Consider the following 21845-nt stretch of genomic DNA (forward strand, 5'->3'; position numbering starts at 1 on the left):
GCTTAAGTTCACGCACTCTGCTTCGGCGGCCAGGGTTCGCAGCTTCAGATCCTGGGAGCAGACCTACACACCACTTATCAAGCCCTGCTGTGGCAGGCGTGCCACATATAAAGTAGAGGAAGATGGGCACAGATGTTAGCCCAGGGCCAATCTTCCTCAGCAAAAACAGGAGGATTGGCAATGGATATTAGCTCAGGGCTAATCTTCCTCACCAAAAAAAAATAAATAAATAATGGAGAAGAAGGTAAAAATGCTAAAAGAAGATAAAGAAAAAGGACAGAGAACTAAGAGCCAACCCAATGGAATGGAATTATTAGTCAACAAAAGCAGAAATCACTCAGTCGTTAAACAACATTTCATAAACAAACATTTTTATGAAGTATTAGTTGTATGTTTATGTACTAAGAGAGAAAATAAGAGAGGAAGAAATCATTTAACTAAAAGAAAACTCAAAAAATTACATAAGCACAAACCCAACATCAGGATTATGAAGCCCTCATTGGTTGAGATATACATATAAAACTCATAATTTTGGCCCACAGCCAAGCACTTTACCACCATCTACTCCAGTGAAAAATTCTCTGAATTCTAGAAGCTCATGACTGATAAAGCAAATTATCTCTCCAGCCAAAAAGATAATGCATGAGTCATGAATTTACCCTGTGACGCAATCCAATTGCACACCATCCAATTACAAAGAAGGAAAAACAATAAAAGAATAAAATCGGCTATCATAAAACCTAAGGAATGACACACAATAATACCAGCAAGGTTTGGTAGATGATATAAAATTGTTTATACTGTCAATATTAAAGCATAAACAGTTCCAAGAATAACACAACTGATACCAAAATTGTTAAAAGGATACATGCAATAGATTTAGAAATGGATTGACTTGATGACCAAAACGTGAGACCAGTGACGTATGTTAAAGAGATACAATATTTTAGGTGTATTCAAAGTGGACTTCTTTTTTTTTTTTTTTTTATATATATATTTTTTTAATTTATTTTTCCCCCAAAGCCCCAGTAGATAGTTGTATGTCATAGGTGCACATCCTTCTAGGTGCTGTATGTGGGACGTGGCCTCAGCACGGCCGGAGAAGCGGTGCGTCGGTGCGCGCCCAGGATCCGAACCCGAGCCGCCAGCAGCAGAGCGCACGCACTTAACCGCTAAGCCACGGGCCGGCCCTCAAAGTGGACTTCTTATCAGAGTGCAGAATATCATTAAAGAAAGAGCAATGCGATACTCATATTTAAAGGAATAATGTCCCAAATGTAGATGCTTGATGTGTGAATCACTACTTTCCACCTGATTTAAGACTAAATAACTACCTAAGACTAAATAAATATAGAAGATGGACATATTTAAAAGGCTGATGAAATTCTTTACTTCCCATTCAGTAAGTGAAAGTGAATATAATCTATTTTAAGTTTTAAAAATGTTGCAAACAGTGAAGACAGTAAAAGTAAGCATAAAGCAGATGATAGTGATAAAAAGAACAATAAGAAACTACTAATTCGGACCGGCCCCGTGGCTTAGCTGTTAAGTGCACGCGCTCTGCTGCTGGCGGCCCAGGTTCAGATCCCGGGCGCGCACCGACGCACCGCTTCTCCGGCCATGCTGAGGCCGTGTCCCACATACAGCAACTAGAAGGATGTGCAGCTATGACATACAACTATCTACTGGGGCTTTGGGGGGAAAATATATAAATAAATCTTTAAAAAAAAAAAAGAAACTACTAATTCAATAACTAAATATTTATTGAGTCTCTACAATGCCAGTCATTAGGAATGGGAGGATAACTGAGACCAAGTGCCTGAGTCCACTACGTGCATGAGCAATTCTCAATCCTCCAGCGAGCCCTTGTTCATCTGTGCTGCTCTTTAAGATTAAAGACAGGGGCTGGCCCAGTGGCATAGTGGTTAAGTTCACGCACTCTGCTTCTGGCAGCCCAGGGTTCACAGGTTTGGATCCCGGGCACAGACCTACGCACCGCTCATCATGCCACACTGTGGTAGGTGTCCCACATAAAGTAGAGGAAGATGGACAGGGATGTTAGCCTAGGGCCAATCTTCCTCAGCAAACAAGAGGAGGATTGGCAACAGGTGTTAGCTCAGGGCTAATCTTACACACATACACAACACAAAAAAAGATTAAAGACAAAATTAAGTTAACTTTAATAAAACAACTTTTAGGACTGTGGATGAAAAGAGTTAGAGTGTCTATAGAATTTAATTTATTCAGTTAATCTTATTTAAATCACACACTAAAGAAAATACATTATGTTTATTGTTATATTGAAAATTATAGGAAAAAACATTAAAATAAAACAGGCAAACAGAAAACAACAGGCAGATTGCGATGAACATGGAGCTAACTCAGAAAAGAATGCAAAGAAAGAAAAATAAAATAGCAAAAACAAAATATATTCTGGGCAGTAAAACTGACACTGCAAGAAATCAAATCAGCAAGAAGATGACACAGTTGGGAAGCCCCCCCCAGAATGCTGACGAAAAAAAGAGCAAAAAAAAAGTGAAAATGATGAAAGATAATAAAAAAGGAAAACTAAGAACCAACATTTAAATAATGTTGTACTTGAAGAAGAAATCAGAAGAAACAGAACAGAAATAATAATCATCAATATAATTAAAAAGAAAAAGACTTGTGCCCGGTGGCACAAGCAGTTAAGTGCACGCTCTCCGCTGCGGCGGCCCAGGGTTTGCCGGTTCGGATCCCGGGCGCGCACCGACGCACCGCTTGTCAAGCCATGCTGTGGCAGCGTCCCATATAAGTAGAGGAAGACGGGCATGAATGTTAGCCCAGGGCCAGTCTTCCTCAGCAAAAAGAGGAGGATTGGCAGATGTTAGCTCAGGGCCGATCTTCCTCACAAAAAAAAAAAAAAGGAAAGAAAAAGACCCATATAGAGTAGAGGGAGATGGGCACGGATGTTAGCCCAGGGCCAAATTTCCTCAGCAAAAAGAGGAGGATTGGTATGGATGTTAGCTCAGGGCTAATCTTCCTCACCAAAAAAAAAGTTAAACATAAACTTACCATATAACCCAGCAATTACACTCATACAATTCTAACTCGAGAGAAATGTAAACATATATGCACACACAGACTTGCATGTGAATGAATGTTCACAGCGGTAATATTCATAATAGCTAAAAACTGAAAATAACCCAATGTCCAAATGGTGAACAGATAAATAGAATGTGATATATTCATACAATTGAACATTATTCAGTAATAAAAAGGAACTAATACATGCTATAACATGGATGAACCTCAAAAACATTATAAGAAAGCAGACTCAAAAGACAACAGATTCGTGCTCGCTTCGGCAGCACATATACTAAAATTGGAACGATACAGAGAAGATTAGCATGGCCCCTGTGCAAGGATGACACGCAAATTCGTGAAGCGTTCCATATTTTTTGTGTGGTGATGGGTTGTAATTAGTATTTTGGTGGTGAACATGATGTAATCTATGCAGAAATAGAAGTACAATGATGTACACCTGAAATTTTTACAATGTTATAAACCAATGTTACTGCAATAAACAAAAAATTAAAAAAAAAAAAACATTGGATTTTATTATATCTCTTAATCTCAAATTGATGATGCAATAAAGTGAAATATAAATATTTAAAAAAAAAAAAAAAGACAACAGATTGTATGATTCCATTTATACGAAATACCCTAAAAGACAAATTTATATAGAAAGCAGACAGTGGTTGCCAAAGGCTATGGGTGGGAAGCGGGATTAACTACAAAGGGGAATGAGGGAATGTAGAAGGGTGATAGCAATGTTCTAAAACTGGGTTGTGGTAATGGTTGCACAACCCTGCAAATTTACTAAGTTATTGAATCATATACTTATAACGAGTGAATTTTATGGTATATAAATTTACCTTAATAAAGCTGTTAAAAAACAAAAATTCCTGAGTCCATACTGAAATAGACAAACAGAAAGTTTGATGAGGAACAAGATATTTTCATACTTTCAAAGTTGGTCCAAGTACTTCCCCACAAAATATTTCTTAATTACAAAGGGAAAAAGAGTAACTTTATATTGGTGAAGCCTGGATAAAAAGTGATCAAAGTATTGAGACAAATCCAAATCATGTGCGATCCTGTAAGATGTGACTAGAACACAGCATCACTTCAGTGGCGATTTCTGCCAAAGATGCATAACCTGAATTTACTCACGAGAAAACATCAGGCAAACCCAAACTGAGGGACATTCTACAAAATAACTAGTTTCTAACCTTAAAAGGGTTAAAGTTACGAAAGTAAAGACTGAGAAACTGGGCCGGCCCTGTGGCTTGGTGGTTAAGTGCGCGCGCTGCGATGCTGGTGTCCCGGGTTCGGATCCCGGGTGCGCATCGAGGCACCACTTTTCCGTTCATCCTGAGGCCGAGTCCCGCATACAGCAACTAGAAGGATGTGCAGCTACGACATACAACTTTCCACTGGGGCTTTGGGGGGAAAAAAATAAAATAAATAAAATCTTTTAAAAAAAAAAAAAGACTGAGAAACTCATCCAGACTGGAGGAGAGTAAAAAGACAACACCACTAAATGCAACACAGGAGTCAGGACAGAATCACTTTGCTCTAAGAACACTATTGATGCAACTGGCAAACCAAGTCTGAAGATTAGACAGTAGTAACTTATCAATGCTATTTTCTCGATTTTGATGGCAATATTGTGGTTATACACGAGAAATGTCCTCATTTGCCCTTGAAATACATACCAGAAGTTTTGGGGATGAGATAAGGGAATTATCACAATGGCAGCTTACTCTCAAACAGTTCAGGGGAAAAAGGTTCTTTGTACTCTATTTGCTTAGAAATTTGAGATCATTTCTATAAATGAGATTATTTCAAAAGTTTTTAAAATGGTCATTACATTTTCATAAATAATTTTTGTCTCACGTTTTGGGGAAGAAAAAAACAAAGATACATGCCTTCTAAATCATTACAGAGGATAAAACTAAAGAAAGTATCCACAAAGGAAAACTCAAAATCAGAAACCAAAATAACAAAGTATAAAATATGACAGAATAAAATCAACTAAAAATAAAGCCAGTTAAGATAATAAATGCAAATGTTTTAAATTCCCTATAGTAAACAGAGAAAGACTTATAACACAAGGCAGAAAAATTACAAAATGGACAAACACAAACAAAAGTAACGTAAACTCAAATCAAAAGAAACCATTGGCGCATCAGGCCAAGCAGGTGCTCAAGAAAAAGCAAAAGCTGGTAATTAGAAGAGGATGAATTCTCCCTCAGATTAGTAGCCAGCTGGCCAGAATGTGAATCCCATCTCTGCCACAAATTAGCTGTGTAACTCTGGGCAAGTTATTTAACCTCTCTGCCTCAGTTTCCCCATCTGTAAAATGGGGATAAGAGTACCTAACTCAGGAGCTGGCCTGGTGGCGCAGCGGTTACGTGCGTGCGCTCCGCTTCCGAGGCCCAGGGTTCGCAGGTTTGGATCCCAGGCGCGCACCAACGCACTGCTTGTCAAGCCATGCTGTGGCGGCATCCCATATAAAGTGGAGGAAGATGGGCACGGATGTTAGCCCAAGGCCAATCTTCCTCGGCAAAAAGAGGAGGATTGGCATCAGACGTTAGCTCAGGGCTGATCTTCCTCATTAAAAAGAAAAAAAAAGAGTACCTAACTCACAAATTTGTTGGGAACATTTAACGAGTTAATGCACGTAAAGAGTTTTAAAAGTTGCCTACCACATAGCAAGTATTATCTATCATCTATTACTTGTAGGTTAAAGTTCTGATTATAAAAATGAATACACGCTTAGTATACAAAAATTGAAAAGTGTAGGAAAAATTACATCAATATAAATCACCTGTATCCTACAACCCAGCGCTAACCATTGTTGATATACTAGTGTACTTCTTACAATCTTTTTTTCTAGGTGTGATCTTAATGAAAAAGGTCAGAGATATGAAGTTAAAGAACCATCCGTTGAATCTACTTCCCTTAGGGGATATGTCTACAATGGTCAAAGGTAGCTTTTATTAGGTAAAAAAATAATAATATGTCTACTTAAGCCTAATAGTGAAGTTTACTTCAGCCGTATTTCTTAGATAACTAAGAAAAATAGGATTGTAATACATGACCTGTGTTCTTGTGCTTTTTATCTACTAAAAAAAGCACAGCTATTCAGAAAACATTAATTTTTATTAAAAATAAAACAATATGTAAGTTTGAACAGTTTTCCAAACTGAGTCACAACACATTCACGGTTCATGAAACTAATTTGGTGGGTTGTGACCAACATTTCTTTTTAATGAAAAAGAATAGAAAACTATCAGAGGGCATTATATGAAATAAAGGTTAAAGTATTCTTTCCTGAAACAACACTTACGTATGAAAGTATATGTATGCTGATTTTGTAAACGTATTTTGTACTGTGAGTCACCTTCAAAATAATCTGAGAGAGTTGCTAAGGTGGAAAATGAGGAAAACATTCTTAAGTATGATTTAATCAACATCTGCTAAACCGACAGACTGTGTAACTATGCAGATACATTTTCTTTCCCTTTTTTATGTATCCTCACCCACAAATGCCTCAAACCTCACTCTCAGTTCTCGCCACTCCCATCAGCTCTCTGCTGCCCATCAGTGGAGGTGCTAGTTGTGTACAGGACTCTTAAGCACCAGTTGCTCAAGAACTCTGTGCCCCGACCCACACTCCCAGGCCTAGAGCGCTCTCCCTAAAAACTCGCTTCTGAATCCCTCAGGCAATGGTTCTTCTCCGGGCAAATACTGTTAACTGCCAATGCAACGGAATCTTCCAGCTTAAAAAAGAAGTATTCTTACGTCAGTTCCCTTGCTATTTCCTCTCTCTTCTGCCAGGACTAATTACTACTTTCTTGGAGATTGGATTCCTCTCTCATTTTTCCATTTTCTAAATTACTTTAAATAGAATTGACAATACTTAAAAGAAAAAGAATGCACTGTTCCTTACAGGGAAAAAGTAGAAAAGGAAAAGAGGAGACTTCTAATCAGACAATGGAAAAGAAGAGGATTAAAGACTCACAGAAAGAAAAGCAAGAGACTACAGAATACGAGTTTACAGCAGAATTTAAAGAATCTTGATTAGTGATGTTTAAAACCAGAAGAGACTTGTGACTCTTGGGCAGTGCTTGTTTCCACCACCCCTAGGTGTAGGGCAAATGGTACAAATTACTCTCCACCCAAATTTTTTTGGGACTCCGCCCAGAGTCACAGATGAAGCCCATGAGGCAAGCTTTTGCCATCTCTGCACACTATCTGCAGAGATATCTTTGTGGTGAAAAACTGCCTGGTAAATCAACACATCTTTTACATTTTTTTTCTTCTTAAAATTAAACAATCTTAACTAAACTAAAAAATTTAAAAGACAGTATCGGAGCAATTTACAAGACTATTTTAACTTTTTTTTTGGAATAAAGCCACAAGGCTTAATGGACAGATGAATGATTTCAAAGCCAGGCCAACCTGGGCTCAAATCCCCGCCATGCCACTGACTAGCTGCGACTTTGGTCAAATCACTTCTTCCTGAGCTTCCACTTCCTCATCTTTATCTTTCTTTGGGGGTAATTTGGAAAATTAAATGAAAAGTAGAGCCTTTCTGTGCATAGCACACACAAACAACAAATCCAACTTACCTTTCTGTCCAGACCACATTCCTACCAGTAACAGTAGCAACACAGCTATAGTTATTGCAATACTTCTCAACTGGGTGGACTGGAGGGGAAGAGGGGACAGAAAGAGGAAAAAGCAGTAGATGACAGTCTAAGGAGAGATCTGGGGAGTTTTTCTAGCGGAGGGGAAATATACAGAGTATATGTGAATATGTGTGTGTTTAAACTCCTGGTGATTCTGAAATATCTGTCCACACAGCTTGTATCTCTATGATTTATTAAATTAGGGAGTTGTTTTGCAAAACCCCATAAGTTTGGTCACTAAGGTATGGTCTCTCTTTTTTTTTTTTTTTTTTTTTTTGAGGAAGACTGCCCTCAGCTAACATCTGTTGCCAATCTTCCTGTTTTCTTTTTTCCCCCCAAAGTCCCCAGTACACAGTTGTATATCCTAGTTGTAGGTCCTTCTAGTTCTTCTACGTGGGACGCTGCCTCAGCATGGCTTGATGAGCGGTGAGCAGGTCCACGCCCAGGATCCGAACTGGCGAACTCTGGGCCACCGACGTGGAACACACGAACTTAACCACTGCGCCATTGGGCTGGCCCCTAGATGGTCTCTTGTAATACATATTTACAAACATTTTCCTAAAAAGTAAGGTAATATTATATAACTACAACTTTCACTGTATAATGGCATCTTTGGGTTTTCAATTACCTTAGACTTAATGAGATATTTATAATCACTTTTAAATTAACATAAATGGATTTCATACTATAGTTTCGACTTCATATTAATTACCCGCAGGCTTTCACAAAAAAATTACCAAAATTTTTATCATCATAATCAAAATCAAACATATGATGTAGCCAACAAAAGATATGATTCTTAACTTTTGGAACAATCTAAAATTGCTTTAATATATATCCACAAGATTGGCAAATATTTTAAAGTCTGAAAATCTTAAGTGTTGATAAGGACAGAGAGCATCAGGTACTGCTAATGAAAGTAAAAATTGCTGGTATAGTCACTTTGGAAAACAATTTGGCACTACCTACTGGCATTGAACATGCTACTCCCCTACAATCCAGCAACTCCACTCTTAAGTTTATATTAGACTTTTAGACATCTGCACCAGGAGATATGCAGCAAGAAGTTCATGATAGAGTAATTTTTCAGAAATAGCAAGAATCTTGTAACAACTCCAATGTCCGTAAACAGAAGAAAAGAGAAATCAACTATAGAATATATATGAAATGGCATACTATAGAGCCATGAATATAAATGAACTAAGCCACATTTTGGATGAATCACAAAAACATAATATTGTGGGAGCGGAGTCAAGATGGCGGCGTAGGCAGACTCTGAACTCACCTCCTCCCGTGGACACAGCCAATTTACAACTACTCGTGGAAAAATTACCCCTGAGACAGAACTGAAAACTGGATAAGAGGAACTCCTGCAACAACGGACAATCCTAACTGGGGTAGAAGAGGCAGAGACTCCCTTCCGGAGAGGAAAAACGCCGCCTTCACAAGCCACCAGCTTCACGGGCGCCGAGAGCAGCTCACAGGTACGCAGCCTCCCTGGAGGCGCGGGGCCCTGAGCCAGGGAGCGCCCTCGCTATGGGCATTTTGTGGACCCAGCACAATCAACACCAGTGGCATAATATCTGACTTTGTCTGCTACTAAAGCATTGGGTAGCACCCCCAGAAAACCCGGTTCACAAAGAAACTAAAACTGGCTCTTAAAGGGCCCGCGCACAAACTCACCCGTTCCAGAAAGCATCCTAAAATCACCAGAAAGAAAGGTGCACAGTGCTTCGGGGACAAGAGACTCACCTAATAGGCCCTGAGTGCATCTCGGTGAGGGGTGAGACCTCTCCAGGAACTGGGACATTGGCGGCGGCCATTGTTGTGGCCTGGTGTGAGCGTGCTGACACAGACGCCATTGGAGTTTTCCCTGAGACCTGCTAGCCCAGGGTCTGCTCCACCCGCTAGAGCACCGATTTAATCCAGCTCAGCCAGGGCAGGCAGCCCACCCTAGAGACTGGCCCCACCCAACAACAAGCCCTTAGGCAACGTGTGGGCCTGCATAGATTGGTGACTGGATTCTCTGCAGCCTGGCAACTGAGCTGACTTGAGCGGGGCAGGGTGTGCACAAGGAGCGGGTGGAGAGTGTGGGGCGGTGGCACAGTGTGTGGGGCTCCCGCCGTGGAGAGACTGGGTCTGCTTGGGGAGGTCGGGGTGCTCACACGGGGCAGGACTGTGTTGACTGTGTGTGTGGACCTGTGGGCAACAGGGCTTGTCAGCTGCAGAAGACTTGTGCTTCTCAAAGACCCACATAGGAGGTTTGCCCCACCTTCCAAAGCCTGAAACAATTGGGTGCTCCTGTGCCTGAGGGCAGCCCCACCCAGCTGCAATCCTCAGAGAGCTGACAAGAGACCTAATAGGCTAGAGGTTTACAGCAATTCTAAGGCCCTGAGCCTAACAACCTGCCACACTGGGGGCCTACTCACTTAAAAGAAATACTGCAACACAAATGTGGTATTAGAACTTACAGCCAACTGTGCTGGGGCTCCCCACACCTGATAAAGAGACTGAAGGGCCCACAACAACTACAAGCAGCTGAGCATTACAACAGCTGGCCAGGAGCATAACTCAGCCTCCCTGGGCACCTATAGGGAGAGCTAACAGGCCACAATAGAAGGACACACGTAGCCCACATAGGGGCCACCCCTGGAACATTGAGAACTGAGGGAAGCACACTGGAAGCCTCCTAAGGCATCACTTACATAAGGTCACCTATCCAAGAGCAGGAGACGTAGCTGACCTACCTAATAGGTAGACACAAGCACAGGGAAAAAGGCAAAATGAGGAGGCAAAAGAATATATTCCAAGTAAGGGAACAGGACAAAACCCCAGAAAAGGAACTAAGTGAAACAGAAATGAGCAACCTACCTGACAGAGAGTTCAAACTAAGAGTGTTAAGGATGCTCACTGATCTGGGGAGAAGAATAGATGAACTCAGTGAGAATGTCAACAAAGAAATGGAAGATATAAAAAAGAACCAATCAGAAATGAAGAATACAATACTGGAAATGAAAAACTCATTAGAGGGACTCAAAAGCAGAGTAGAGGATACAGAAGAACGGATCAGTAAGCTGGAAGAAAGACTAGAAGAAATTACCCAAGGTGAACAGGTAAAAGAGAAAAGAATTAAAAAGAGTGAGGACAGTCTAAGGGACCTCTGGGACAACATCAAGCGCACTAACATCCGTGTTATAGGTGTCCCGGAAGGAGAAGAGCGAGACAAGGGGGCAGAGAATCTATTTCAAGAAATAATAGATGAAAACTTCCCTAACCTAAGGAAGGAAACAGACATCCAGGTACAGGAGGCACAGAGAGCCCCAAACAAGATAAACCCAAAGAGGCCCACACCAAGACACATCATAATCAAAATGTCCAGAATTAAAGATAAAGAGAGAATCCTAAAAGCCGCAAGAGAATGTCAAGTTACATACAAAGGAAACCCCATAAGGCTATCAGCTGACTTCTCAGCAGAAACCTTACAGGCTAGAAGAGAATGGCACAATATATTTAAAGTGCTAAAAGGAAAAAACTTACAGCCAAGAATACTCTACCCAGCAAGGTTATCGTTCAAAATGGAAGGAGAGATCAAAATTTTCCCAGATAAGCAAAAATTAAAGGAGTTTGTCACCAAGAAACCAGTGTTACAAGAAATGTTAAAGGGACTGATTTAAGGGGAAAAGAGAAGACCACAAATAGGAAAAATTATCTATTTCCACGATTAGAACGTAATGGATACAAATGCACAAAAAAGAGGTTAGATATGATATCAAAAACATAAAAGGAGGGAGGAGGGTAGTTAAAGAGTACAGCTTTCAGACAGAGGTCAAACTAAAGTGACCATCAATTCTGTATAGAAGAAGTAAGGAACAGAGAAGGACTACTAAAACACTGAGGAAAAAAAAAAAAAAGTTAAAAAATGGCAGTAAGTACATACCTATCAATAGCTACTTTAAACGTCAATGGACTAAATGCTCCAATTAAAAGGCACAGGGTGGCTGACTGGATAAAAAAACAAGACCCATATATATGCTGCATACAAGAGACACACTTCAGACCTAAAGACACTCACAAACTGAAAGTGAAGGGATGGAAAAAGATACTCCATGCAAATGGCAATGAAAAGAAAGCTGGGGTAGCAGTACTCATATCAGACAAAATAGACTTTAAAACAAAAACTGTAAAAAGAGACAAAGAAGGGCATTACATAATGATCAAGGGAACAATCCAACAAGAGGATATAACACTTGTAAATATCTACGCACCCAATGTAGGTGCACCTAAATATATAAAGCAATTATTAACAGACATAAAAACAGAAATAGACAGTAACACAATAATAGTAGGGGACTTGAACACTCCACTTACACCAACGGATAGATCATCCAAACAGAAGATCAATAAGGAAACATTGGCCTTAAACGACACCTTAGAACAGATGGACCTAGTAGATATATACAGAGCATTCCATCCAAAAACCGAAGAATACACGTTCTTTTCAAATGCACATGGAACATTCTCCAGGACTGATCACATATTAGGCCACAAAACAAGTCTCCATAAATTTAAGAAGATTGAAATAATACCAAGCATCTTTTCTGACCACAACAGTATGAAACTAGAAATCAACTATAGGAAGAAAATCAGAAAAGCCACAAATACATGGAGATTAAACAAAATGCTACTGAACAACGACTGGGTTAATGAAGAAATCAAAGAAGAAATCAAAAAATACCTGGAGACAAATGAAAATGAAAATACAACATGCCAGAATTTATGGGATACAGCAAAAGCGGTTCTAAGAGGGAAGTTTATAGCGATACAGGCCTATCTCAACAAACAAGAAAACTCTCAAATAAACAATCTAAAAATGCACCTAAAGGAACTGGAAAAAGAAGAACAAACAAAGCCCAAAATCAGTAGAAGAAGGGAAATAATAAAAATCAGAGCAGAAACAAATGAAATAGAGACCAAAAACCATAGAAAAAATTAATAAAACCAAGAGCTGGTTCTTTGAAAAGATCAACAAAATAGACAAACCTTTAGCTAGACTCACCAAGAAAAAAAGAGAGAAGGCACAAATAAGTAAAATCAGAAATGAAAGGGGAGAGGTTACAACAGACACCTCAGAAATACAAAAGATTATAAGAGAATACTATGAAAAACTATATGCCAGCCAATTCGACAATCTGGAAGAAATGGATAAATTCTTAGAATCATACAACCTTCCAAAACTGGATCAAGAAGAAGTAGAGAATTTGAATAGACCAATCACCAGTAAGGAGATCGAAACAGTAATCACAAACCTCCCCAAAAATAAAAGTCCAGGACCAGACGGCTTCCCTGGTGAATTCTACCAAACATTCAAAGAAGACTTAATACCTATCCTTCTCAAACTCTTCCAAAAAATTGAGGAGGGGGAAGCTCCCTAACTCATTCTCTGAAGCTGACATTACCCTGATACCAAAACCAGACAAGGACAACACAAAAAAGAAAATTACAGGCCAATATCACTGATGAACATTGATCGAAAATCCTCAACAAAATACTAGCAAATCGCATACAACAATACGTTAAAAACATTATACACCATGATCAAGTGGGATTTATTCCAGGGATGCAGGGATGGTTTAACATTCGCAAATCAATCAACGTAATACACCACATTAATAAAATGAAGAACAAAAATCACATGATCATCTCAATAGATGCAGAGAAAGCATTTGACAAGATACAGCATCCATTTATGATAAAAACTCTGAATAAAATGGGTATAGAAGGAAAGTACCTCAACATAATAAAGACCATATATGACAAACCCACAGCTAATATCATCCTCAATGGTGAAAAACTGAAAGCTATCCCTCTAAGAACAGGAACCAGACAAGGATGCCCACTGTCACCACTCCTATTTAACATAGTATTGGAAGTCCTAGCCAGAGCAATCAGGCAAGAGAAAGAAATAAAAGGGATCCAAATTGGAAAGGAAGAAGTGAAACTGTCACTATTTGCAGATGACATGATTTTATATATAGAAAACCCTAAAGAATCCACCAGAAAACTTTTAGAAGTAATAAACCAATATGGTAAAGTTGCAGGATACAAAATCAACATACAAAAATCAGTTGCATTTCTGTACACTAACAACGAAGTAGCAGAAAGAGAAATTAAGAATACCATCCCATTTACAATTGCAACAAAAAGAATAAAATACCTAGGAATAAACTTAACCAAAGAGGTGAAAGATCTGTACACCGAAAACTATAAAAAATTTCTGAAAGAAATTGAAGACACAAAGAAATGGAAAGATATTCCGTGCTCTTGGATTGGAAGAATTAACATAGTTAAGATGTCCATACTTCCTAAAGCCATCTATAGATTCAATGCAATCCCTATCAAAGTTCCAACAACATTTTTCACAGAAATAGAACAAAGAATCCTAAAATTCATATGGAACAACAAAAGACCCCGAATAGCTAAAGGAATCCTGAGAAAAAAGAACAAAGCTGGAGGTATCACACTCCCTGATTTCAAAATATACTACAAAGCTATAGTAACCAAAACAGCATGGTACTGGCACAAAAACAGACACACAGATCAATGGAATAGAATCGAAAGCCCAGAAATAAACCCACACATCTATGGACAGCTAATCTTTGACAAAGGAGCCAAGAACATACAATGGGGAAAAGAAAGTCTCTTCAACAAATGGTGTTGGGAAAACTGGATAGCCATATGCAAAAAAATGAAAGTAGACCCTTACCTTACACCATACACAAAAATTAACTCCAAATGGATTAAAGACTTGAATGTAAGACCTGAAACTGTGAAAGTTCTAGAAGAAAACATAGGCAGTATGCTCTTTGACATCGGTCTTAGCAACATCTTTTCAAACACCACATCTGACCGGGCAAGAGAAACAATAGAAAAAATGAACAAATGGGACTACATCAAACTAAAAAGCTTCTGCACAGCAAAGGAAACCATCAACAAAACGAAAAGACAACCTAACAATTGGGAGAAGATATTTGCAAACCATACATCTGATAAGGGCTTAATCTCCAAAATATATAAATAACTCATGCATCTCAACAACAAAAAAACTACCAACCCAATTAAAAAATGGGCAAAAGACCTCAACAGACATTTCTCCAAAGAAGATATACAGATGGCCAACAGACACATGAAAAGATGTTCAAAATCACTAACTATCAGGGAAATGCAAATCAAAACTACAATGAGATATCACCTCACGCCCATCAGAATGGCTATAATTAACAAGACAGGAAACAACATGTGTTGGAGAGGATGTGGAGAGAAGGGAACTCTCATACACTGCTGGTGGGAGTGCAAACTGGTGCAGCCACTATGGAAAACAGTATGGAGATTCCTCAAAAAATCAAGGATAGAACTACCATATGATCCAGCTATTCCACTGTTGGGTATTTATCCAAAGAACTTGAAAACACCAATTTGCAAAGGTACATGCACCCCTGTGTTCATTGCAGCATTATTCACAATAGCCAAGACTTGGAAGCAACCTAAGTGCCCATCAAGGGACGAATGGATATAGAAGCTGTGGTATATATACACAATGGAATACTACTCAGCCATAAGAAATGACGAAATCCAGCCATTTGTGACAACATGGATGGACATTGAGGGTATAATGCAAAGTGAAATAAGTCAGAGGGAGAAGGCCAGATACCGTATGATTTCCTTCATTAAGTAGTAGATAATAACAACAATAAACAAACACATAGGGACAGAGATTGGATTGGTGGTTACCAGAGGGGAAGGGGGGAGGGAGGAGGGTGAAAGGGATAATTCGGTACACGTGTGTGGTGATGGGTTGTAATTAGTATTTTGGTGGTGAACATGATGTAGTCCATGCAGAAATAGAAGTACAATGATGTACACCTGAAATTTTTGCAATGTTATAAACCAATGTTACTGCAATAAACAAAAAATTAAAAAAAAAACAAAAAAAACATAATATTGTGCAAAGAAAGGAATTCATAGTAAAATTACTCCACTTACGTAAATTTCAAAATCAAGTAAAATTAAACAATATATTGTTTAGGGATACATATGGTAAGATTATAAAGAAAAGCAAGAGAATTGTTAATAGAGAATTCAAAATACAGGTTATCTCTGTGGTGGAGGGAGTGAGCTATAATCCAGGAGAACATATGCGGGCTTCAAAGGAACTGATAATTATTTTGTGAGAACTTTCTCTGCATTAATGATATAGTTCACAATAACAGTTTTTTAAAAGAGAAAACAGAAAATCTAAGTCACAGATGGGAACCCGCATAAAAAGCGAATCATGTAAGAGCCAAATTGATGCACTACAGAATACACACACTTCTCTCACATTTAATATGAGATCCTGACCTCTCCACAAATAATGCTAGACTTTAGGAAAAAATTAAATGAAAATCTTAAAATTCACCCAAAAAAACTTCATGCTACTGTTAAAAAAGAGACAACAGGCACAAAATGGAGTCACCTATGCTAAACCCCACATCACCAAGCGGAGACTTAATCCCTAACTTCATTACAGTGTCAGCCTCTCCCAGGAATGGAATCTTACACCAGTCAATCAGGAAATCACCTGGTCAGCACTAGTGAGGTAATCTGCCTGACAGACCCCTATCGTCCCCTAAAGGAAGGTGACCTTGCCACAACCAATCCACTTTTTTGCTAGCATAACTTCCTTGTCCCGCTCCCATCTGCCTATAAAAGTCTTTCACTTCGTACAGCTCCTCGAGCTCCTTTCTATCTACTGGGTGGGATGCTGCCCAATTCATAAATCACTGAATAAAGCCAATAAGACCTTCAAAATTTACTCAGTCGAATTTTGTTTTTTAACACTACCCTATATACCTTGACACTTCCCTAAGGAAGCAAAACCTTCAACTCCCATGTTGAAGTTCCTGGTTATCAGGTCTCTAAACTTAAAGTTGAGTCTTTCTAATTACATTCAGCAAACAACTTTGACTTTTCTTTATCCATCTATCATGAGGATAGGCAGTTTTATATTAACACTAACACCTGTTCCCGAAGAAAAGCAGCAAAATGGAAGAGCAATGCACACTCTGGGTAGGGCAGTCTGATGTGGAGCACTAGTTTCTGAAACGCTTCAATTTAACCTGGTCTGCCCGTCTTGCCTTATACGTGAAGACACTTGGGAATGAAATCAATTGCAAACATGAAACGATGCATTTTCTCCTTTCCTCAAGCAAACGAAAATCACTAATTACCAGGGGCTTAAAGCAGGTACATGGGATATCGATCACAAATCTCCAATGGGAACTATGGCACTGACCCCGAAATGAAGAAATTACAGCCAAATAAGGAGTTTAAAAATGTTATTTTCATTTGCACCTCTTCTTAAATCAGGCACTTTCTTCAATTTCCTGCTGGTGGTACCAGGCCAACCACCCTTATTGCCCCAGACTTGTTCCTCAAGTCCCCCATTCTCTTCCTTTTCAAACACCGCGGTCCACCACCCAAGGGACCCCGGTTAAGCCATCTTCCCTGCACAATCTCCTACCACACTACTAGAAACATCAGCGTTCCTGTTCAGGTCAAACTCCGGGTTCCCTGACCACTGAACACCGCATCTGCTCCAGCCTTGCCCGTCCGGGGCCCCCACCTCCACGCCCGCGGACGCGCACCCACGGGTCCCCTCCGCTCCCTGGCCGCCGCCCTCTCCCCTTGGTCCCGCAGCGCCGGCGCTCGCCCTCTACCCAGGACCCCCTGTTTCCAGTGAGCCGCCCCCTCACTGCACCTGTGGCCCCGACCCTTCCCCGTCACCGCCGGGTCTCCCCGGCGAGCCCACCGGCCCCCGCCAGCCCAGCCCAGCCCAGCCCAGCCCGGCCCGCTAGGCCCCGACACAGGCCCCGCGGCCCCTGCCGCCCCTTCTCCTCACCGTGCCGTCCCCGGGGCTCTCGTCTCGGGCCCCCTCCACTTCCTCACCGACCACAGTCTCCAGCCCACCGTCGGGGTGACCCAGCGGCTCTAGGGGTGCCGGCTGCAGCTGCCGCTCGGGGTCCGGAGGTGCCTGCTCCATAGCTGCACCTCGGCGCGGCGGACCCAGTGCGCCTGCGCCGCCGCGCCCAGCCCCGCCCGCCAGACCCCGCCCCCTCCGCCCCGCCCCGCCTCGCCTCGCCTCGCCTCTCCACCCGCCGCAGCCCCGCCAGGCCCCGCCCCGCCCCGCCCTGCAGCGGAGACCGAGAGGGCTCCCGGCCTAGGGCTGGGCTTGGGGCTGGGCTTGGGTTGGGGCTGGGGCTGGCGGGGGCGGCGGGTCGGCAGAGGCGCTGGTCAGATGCTAAACCAGGAGGCCCAGTAATCCGGAAGAATTGATGGAGGGAGAGAAAGAGAGCCCAGGGGAAGGTGAAGACCAGAGTAGGTCAGGTTGAGTGATCACCTGAAGGAAATTTGAAACTCAAAAGAAATCGGAGACCGCGGTCTGACCTCCCCCTTGGCCTCTGTCTTGCCTACCATTATTGGTTCCATTTTTTCACCCGGAAAGATCAGAGCAGCATAAATTATTAACTTTCAGCAGGTTGAGTAACACAGTCAACAAAAGGTAACGCTTCCAAGTGTTTGAGAGAAGTGAAGCGCTTGGCTGAAGTGGTGCTTGAGTTCTAAGTGTTTCATGAAGCCCTGGAGATCTCTGGTAATTTTCTACAAACATCTCCTTGAATTTTCGGAACTTGCTTTCTTGACAGGCATTCACTATGGTAACCTGATGGGAAATGCGCACTGGATGTACCAGACTGTGGTACCTTGAGGCACCTTCTATTCAAAGTCTGGTCATCAATTTTTCAAGGAGAGAAACTGATCTTTCTGTCCAAATACTTAGCTTATTTCAAGCTGTGACACACACTTTTCTCCCCCTCCTGGTATGCTTTCTCTGGCCTCCTGGGAATTTCCCATTCACCTCTAAAATCTTAAGTTATCGCGTCCAACTGCTAATATCACTTTATCCATAAATCAATTATTACCATTCTCGTATTATTTTACAATTATTTATTTATATGTCTGTCTGCCCCAACTAGACTTTGGACTCCTTTAAGGCAAGGACCCTATGTTAGTATTTTTTTCTCTTACCAAACCTAGGACATTTACTCAATAAATGTTTAAAGGTATTTTATCCGTTTATCAGGGATTATTCAAGCTAGGCAAATCTCAGGAGATATATATATATATATATTTTTGTGTGTGTGTGTGTGTGTGTGTGTGTGTGAGGAAGATTGGCCCTGGACTAACACTGGTGCCCATCTTCCTCTACTTTATATGGGAGCTGCCAGAGCATGGCTTCACAAGCGGTGCGTCGGTCTGCGCCAGGGATCCGGGCCCGAGAACCCTGGGCCACTCAAGCAGAGGACGCGAACTTAACCGCTACACCACCAGGCTGGCCCCTCAGGAGATATATTTTTAAATCAGAAGACTAGTTTATTAGTTTATCACAGGAGGGAGAGATATCTTTCCAGGGACAGATTTGTATCCATTATCCTGTGCCCTTTTCCCAGTTTTGAGATACCGGGGAAACTAGGTCCTGGAGCCATCGGGATAATTGCTCTGGGCTGGTGACTGGAGTATGTCACCCTGCAGTGAGCAGAAACAAGGAAAAGGGCTCAGGGCTTTACAAAGCAGTCACCTGAGGGGAGGCCACGGTGCTATCTGTGGTTATTAAAAGAAAAAAAACTAAAACAGAGTAGGATCATCTTTTTCCCCTTCATTCACACTGCTTTTTTTGTGGGAAAGAAAATCGACTGCCTTTAATATCTCTTTTAAGTTGTTCAGCTGGATATAACTTTGTTCTTATATCTTCTTAAGAGATGACCTTGAGAAACCAAATTTGAAAAATCAAAAGGGTGCTTGAAGAGTCTAAAATCAGGGCAAAAAGGATCAGACGATCATTTCCCCCTATTTTATATACATATATGTTCATTGTGGGAAAATTAGAAAATAGTTATGCATAAAAATAAAAGCTACCCATACTCCCACACCCAAAGATACTGTTAATATTTAATATATATATCACTTCAAATATCATACATATATATAATAAAAATGGAATCACACTATAATGCTATTTTATAATTTATTTTATTCACTTAGTACAGCAAGAACACCTTTTCATGCAAGTAAATGTATTTCTACAGAATCTTCTTAAAGGCTATACAGAGTTCTATTGTAAAAAATTACTATAATTTATTTAATTTTATAATCCTCTAGAGTTATAATTTAAGTTGATTCTAAGCTTTCCTTTTATAACCAACACTGCAGTAACCATCCTATATAACAACTTTGTATACTCAACCAGTTATTTCCTTAGGTTAAAAAGGAATTGGAAGATTTTAAGGAAAATTTCATTTAAGCTCTGATAGTACCTGAGGAATTATTTCTACTCTATTACAAAATAATATATTTCTCAAAAATTGCAATTTGTATCCACTAGATAATATGTCTTACCCTTGAGGCTGCCTACAAGCTAACCAATTACTTTTTTTTTTTTTTCTGTGAGGAAGATCAGCCGTGAGCTAACATCCCTGCCAATCCTCCTCTTTTTCACTGAGGAAGACTGGCCCTGAGCTAACATCCGTGCTGATCTTCCTCTACTTTTATGTGGGATGCCGCCACAGCATGCATGCCCTGACAAGCGGTGCGTCGGTGTGCGCCCAGGATCTGAACCCGGGCCGCCAGCAGTGGAGCGTGTGCACTTAACTGCTACACCACGGGCTGGCCCCTAACCAATTCTTTTTGATAACAAGACAATAACTAGAGTTTATGTAAAAAGCCTGGGGTGGCAGAAAATATCTTGAACTTTTTAATGGGTCCACCATTTGGACCCCTGCCCTGCAGGTTTTTATGTGCTCGGCACTTTATGCACATTTTCATGAAATGCCCCTGCAAGACAGGTATTATTTTCTCCATTTCAGAGAGAAAGAAGCAGGCTTGGGTAATATTTGACAAGGTCACACAGCCAGCAAATAAGGAGAAGACCTGAGATTCAAACCCAGATTTATCCGACACCCAGAAGCCAAGCTCTTGGGCAATGCTGCTCTGCATGGGGGAGAGGAAGAAGAGAGATTCTTCTGGAAAAGAAGGCAAATAATTGGTGGAAATCAAGGGTTGATTCCTCACCAGAAAACCCAGAGAGAGAAGCACATTTCCTTGGAATACGAAGGCTAAGTCACTCCAGTCTGGCTCAAGTCTGGGAAAGCCCAAGGCTAACTCCATGGGGATTTTGGATACAAGTGCCCCTCATTCTTCTGATTCAGACAAGGGAAGGATACCCACCCCCCAACCTCCACTGGGAGAGGACCTGAGGTTGCCTGCTTCAAGTGAATGGGAAAAGTCTCAGTAGCAGGGGTGACTAGCCAGTTTGGCTGTAAGGATGACTCATCTTCTGTGGGGACACCTCAGCCAGCCAGAGGAACCGTGGTCTCTTATATCTAAATAGCATGATTTAGGTTTCCATTTTGTCGTTAATTTAACAAATATTTATTGAGCCGTGTTAGCCTAGGAACTACCTGAAACACCTATTCTCTGCTGCCCGTCATCTAGGTTCTGTTCTCTCCTCCCCAGGATTCTCCTCCTGTGCCTGGCTGGCCACCGAGGGTTTGTGAAGGTCACGCTCTTCTCTTTCCTCTAGAACTACACCCTTCTTCTCTTTCAACCTTGACCAGCAACCAGCCCCAACCCCACTCCATCTCTCATTTTGGTTTCAGTGTGGATGACATCTGTCCTAGCTCACAGCACAAATATGTAATTTGCCCTCTTCCTGTTAGTACCGCTATCTTCCTTTTGGGCAAATTCCCTGTTGTGTGAGGCCTTGATTGGAGAGCAATTCTTAGTATGTGCTTTCTATTGCAGCCTCCCATTACAGTTGAAGAGCTCAGATCCTTCTTTTACTACCTCTGGGCAAATTATTTCAACTCAGCCACTCAGACCCTGAAACTCACAGGATTGTGAATCTTGGGTCAGAGCGGATGCTGGAGATGGGAGACATCATTGGGCCAATGGTAGTGCTAGGGCCAGATTGTTTGCAACTCCTGAATTTCCTGTGGGTTTTGTGCCAAGTCT

At 41.1% G+C, this 21845-nt stretch overlaps 1 protein-coding gene and 1 non-coding gene across 4 annotated transcripts in view; one reads left to right on the plus strand and one right to left on the minus strand.

Moving 5' to 3' along the window:
* Positions 1-17849, minus strand: part of SNX4 (sorting nexin 4) — a 67874-nt gene extending 50025 nt beyond the window's left edge. For all 3 annotated transcript variants that reach the window (XM_087439754.1, XM_087439752.1, XM_087439753.1), the window contains exon 1: positions 17680-17849. In XM_087439754.1, the coding sequence (XP_087295880.1) occupies positions 17680-17820 (141 nt within the window). In that variant the 5' untranslated portion in view covers positions 17821-17849. The remainder of the gene's footprint in view (positions 1-17679) is intronic.
* Positions 3335-3441, plus strand: LOC147915144 (U6 spliceosomal RNA). Its single transcript, XR_015554573.1, has one exon. It is a non-coding gene; the product is annotated as a U6 spliceosomal RNA (small nuclear RNA).
* Positions 17850-21845: the final 3996 nt, after the last annotated feature.

Source organism: Ceratotherium simum, chromosome 15 (assembly GCF_057802395.1).
Source record: "Ceratotherium simum simum isolate JZ-2026a chromosome 15, ASM5780239v1, whole genome shotgun sequence".
In the NCBI taxonomy this organism is placed as follows: domain Eukaryota; kingdom Metazoa; phylum Chordata; class Mammalia; order Perissodactyla; family Rhinocerotidae; genus Ceratotherium; species Ceratotherium simum.